General features: G+C 45.2%; 1 protein-coding gene across 1 annotated transcript; it reads left to right on the top strand.

Annotated features, from left to right (window-relative positions):
• The first annotated feature begins 366 nt into the window (after nt 1-366).
• LOC146885618 (uncharacterized) lies at nt 367-1320 on the top strand. Its single transcript, XM_085675012.1, has one exon. The coding sequence runs from the start codon at nt 367-369 to the stop codon at nt 1318-1320; it is 954 nt and encodes a 317-aa protein (XP_085531138.1).
• The last annotated feature ends 1795 nt before the right edge of the window (nt 1321-3115 follow it).

Below are 3115 nucleotides of genomic sequence, written 5' to 3'. Positions count from 1 at the left end.
GTTTTGGCTTTTATGAGTTGTAATGTTTTTGAATTGTGAACGGTTACAATGTTTTGATAGTACGACTTTAATTTCCCGCGTTTTGGGAATCTGCGTATATAAATGAGGAAAATATTTATATTGTCGTATTTAGTCGCATTTATTTAATTGTTTGTGATATTTTTCAAGTAATATTCCTTAGGGATGTTACAGTTGGTATCAGAGCAAAAGTTTCGAAAATGTTTTGAAAAACATGTTTTGGGGCTTTTGGGGAGTGAGCTCGCTAGGTGCGTGCTTGATATTATGTGTGTTTAAATTTAAGGAGGTAAGATTGTGTTAAACTAATGGAATGATGTTTAACAGTTGAATATGTGGCGTATCCAAGCAATGGCAGCTAACAGAAGAAGAAGGAATGTTGGCGGTGCTGATGACATTGCAGAAGCCATTCATCGCATGGTGGATGCAATGCAACAACGTATTCCAGCACAACAAATAGTGACAATAGCACCAGCTAGAGTGCCAACCGTAGAGGATTTTCTGCGCCATAAGCCCGCAGAATTCACGGGTGGGGCCACCCCAGACGAAGCTGATGCCTGGCTTCGCAAGTGCGAAAAGATCTTTGGAGTGATGAATTGTGCTGATGAGCAGAAGCTGGCCTTTGCCGTGTACCTGCTGAATAATGACGCCGAGTACTGGTGGGCAGGCATGAAACAACAGATGCTGGTGAGGGAGGAGCCAGTAACCTGGGAGAATTTCCGAACCCGCTTTTTAGAAAAATATTTCCCAAATACTGTTAAGCAGGACAGGGAAGCAGAGTTCCTGGCTCTACAACAGGGAAACATGTCGGTGCAAGAATATGTTAACAGATTCGAGCAATTGGCAAGGTATTATTCCCAGGCAATTACTGAAGAGTGGAGATGCCTTAAATTCGAGCGGGGGCTCAAACATGAGTTAAAGAAGGTGGTCACGCCTCTGAGAGAAAGAAGGTTTCCAATCTTGGTGGAACAAGCCAAGAGTGCAGAGTACCTAGAAAGAGGGCCGAACCCAGCAAGTCGACATCAGAAGAGTATCGTAGAGGTAAGACAGATGAAGAAACCATACAGTCGACCCCAGACTTCTCAGGGCCCTACGTGTTACCAGTGTGGTGGGCCCCATTTAAAGAGGAATTGCCCTCAGATAACCGGTGGGGTAGGAGGATCAGGAGATCGTCCCAAATGCTTCATATGCGACAAGCCGGGCCACTTTGCCAATAACTGCCCGGAGAAGAAGAGTATCGGGGTTAAAAAGCCAACACGTCCCCAGCTGAGAGAGCTAGAGCAGCAGGAAGGGTGTTCGCTATGACCTCCACGGAGGCTACCCAGTCAAGTAACCTTATTCTTGAGCCCTGTATGTTAATTGGCCAGTCAGTTTTGGTGTTGTTCGACTTTGGAGCAACACATTCCTTCATTTCTAATGCTTGCATGGGGAGACTGAATTTGGAGAAACGTGATTTGGGATGCGAGTTGCTGGTGTCAACTCCTTCCTCAGATCAGGTAGCAACCAGTTCAGTCTGCGTGGGGTGTGTGATGGAAGTGGCAGGTCGTAGATTCAAGGTGAACTTGGTGTGCTTGCCTCTGGAGGGACTGGACGTAATATTGGGAATGGACTGGTTGTCCAATAATCACGTCATAATTGATTGTGGACGACGCAGTTTGGTATTCCCAGAGCAGGAAGGGTTAGAGCTGATCTCAACTCAAGAAGCCGTGAGAGCGCTACAAGAAGGGGCCAAATGTTTTATGGTGATGGCTAAACCAGAAAAGAAAAGCGCATTGGAGATGATCCAGAATATCCCTATTGTCAATGAGTACGCAGATGTATTTCCGGATGAAGTATCGGGACTGCCCCCAAGTCGAGACATAGATTTCTCTATCGATTTAGTTCCTGGTGCAGGTCCTGTATCCATGATGTCGTACAGAATGGCACCTGCAGAATTGACAGAACTCAAGAAGCAAATAGAGGATCTACTTGAGAAGAAATTTATTCGGCCCAGTGCGTCGCCGTGGGGAGCTCCGGTATTACTAGTGAAGAAGAAAGATGGGAGCTCAAGACTTTGCGTTGATTACAGGCAGCTAAACAAATTAACAATCAAGAATAAGTATCTGTTACCGAGGATTGACGATCTACTAGATCAGTTGAAAGGGGCAGGAATATTCTCTAAGATAGACCTGCGATCTGGGTATCATCAGATATTGGTGAAGCCGGAGGATGTACAAAAGACGGCTTTCAGGTCGAGGTATGGCCACTACGAATATGTAGTGATGCCATTCAGAGTAACGAATGCACCAGCCATATTCATGGATTACATGAATAGAATCTTTCGACTTTGGTTAGATAAGTTTGTCGTCGTTTTCATAGATGACATACTTATTTACTCAAAGACTAGGGAAGAGCATGTTGATCATTTGAGGGTAGTATTGAAGATACTCAGAGATCATCAGTTGTATGGGAAATTGTCCAAGTGCGAGTTTTGGCTAGACGAGGTACAATTCCTTGGGCATGTCATATCAGCCAAAGGCATTGCGGTGGATCCGGCTAAGATCGAGACGGTCCTTAAGTGGGAGAGGCCTAAGACGGTGACTGAGGTGAGGAGTTTCCTAGGTCTGGCAGGATATTACAGGAGGTTTGTGGAGGGGTTCTCAAAGAAAGTGAATCCATTGACACAGCTCACAAGAAAAGATCAGCCCTTCTCTTGGACTCAAAAGTGTGAGGAGTGTTTTGAGAACATGAAGAGGTGTTTGACTACCGCTCCGGTGTTAGTGATTCCTGATTCGGAGAAAATGTTTGAGGTGTATTGTGATGCGTCTTATCAGGGGCTGGGGTGTGTGTTGATGCAGGACAAGAGACCGGTCGCATATGCTTCTCGTCAGTTGAAAGCACACGAGAAATATTACCCGACTCACGACTTGGAGCTGGCAGTCATTGTATTTGCTCTTAAGTCTTGGAGACACTACCTGTACGGGTCTCAGTTCCAAGTTTTCAGCAATCACAAAAGCCTGAAATACTTGTTCGACCAGAAAGAGTTAAATATGAGACAGCGCAGGTGGATGGAGTACCTGAAAGATTACGATTTTGAATTGCTTTATCACCCAAGCAAGGC

The sequence above is a fragment of the Vigna unguiculata genome, chromosome 6 (genome assembly GCF_037176805.1).
Source record: "Vigna unguiculata cultivar grain cowpea cultivar isolate G323 ecotype 2 chromosome 6, ASM3717680v1, whole genome shotgun sequence".
Classification (NCBI taxonomy): Eukaryota; Viridiplantae; Streptophyta; class Magnoliopsida; order Fabales; family Fabaceae; genus Vigna; species Vigna unguiculata.
The sequence above is the reverse complement of the archived record's forward strand: the minus strand, read 5'-3'. Positions and strand labels throughout refer to the sequence as shown.

Bases quoted from the DNA above. Each gene is read 5' to 3' on its own strand.
- LOC146885618 (XM_085675012.1), top strand. From the start codon at position 367: ATGGCAGCTAACAGAAGAAGAAGGAATGTTGGCGGTGCTGATGACATT.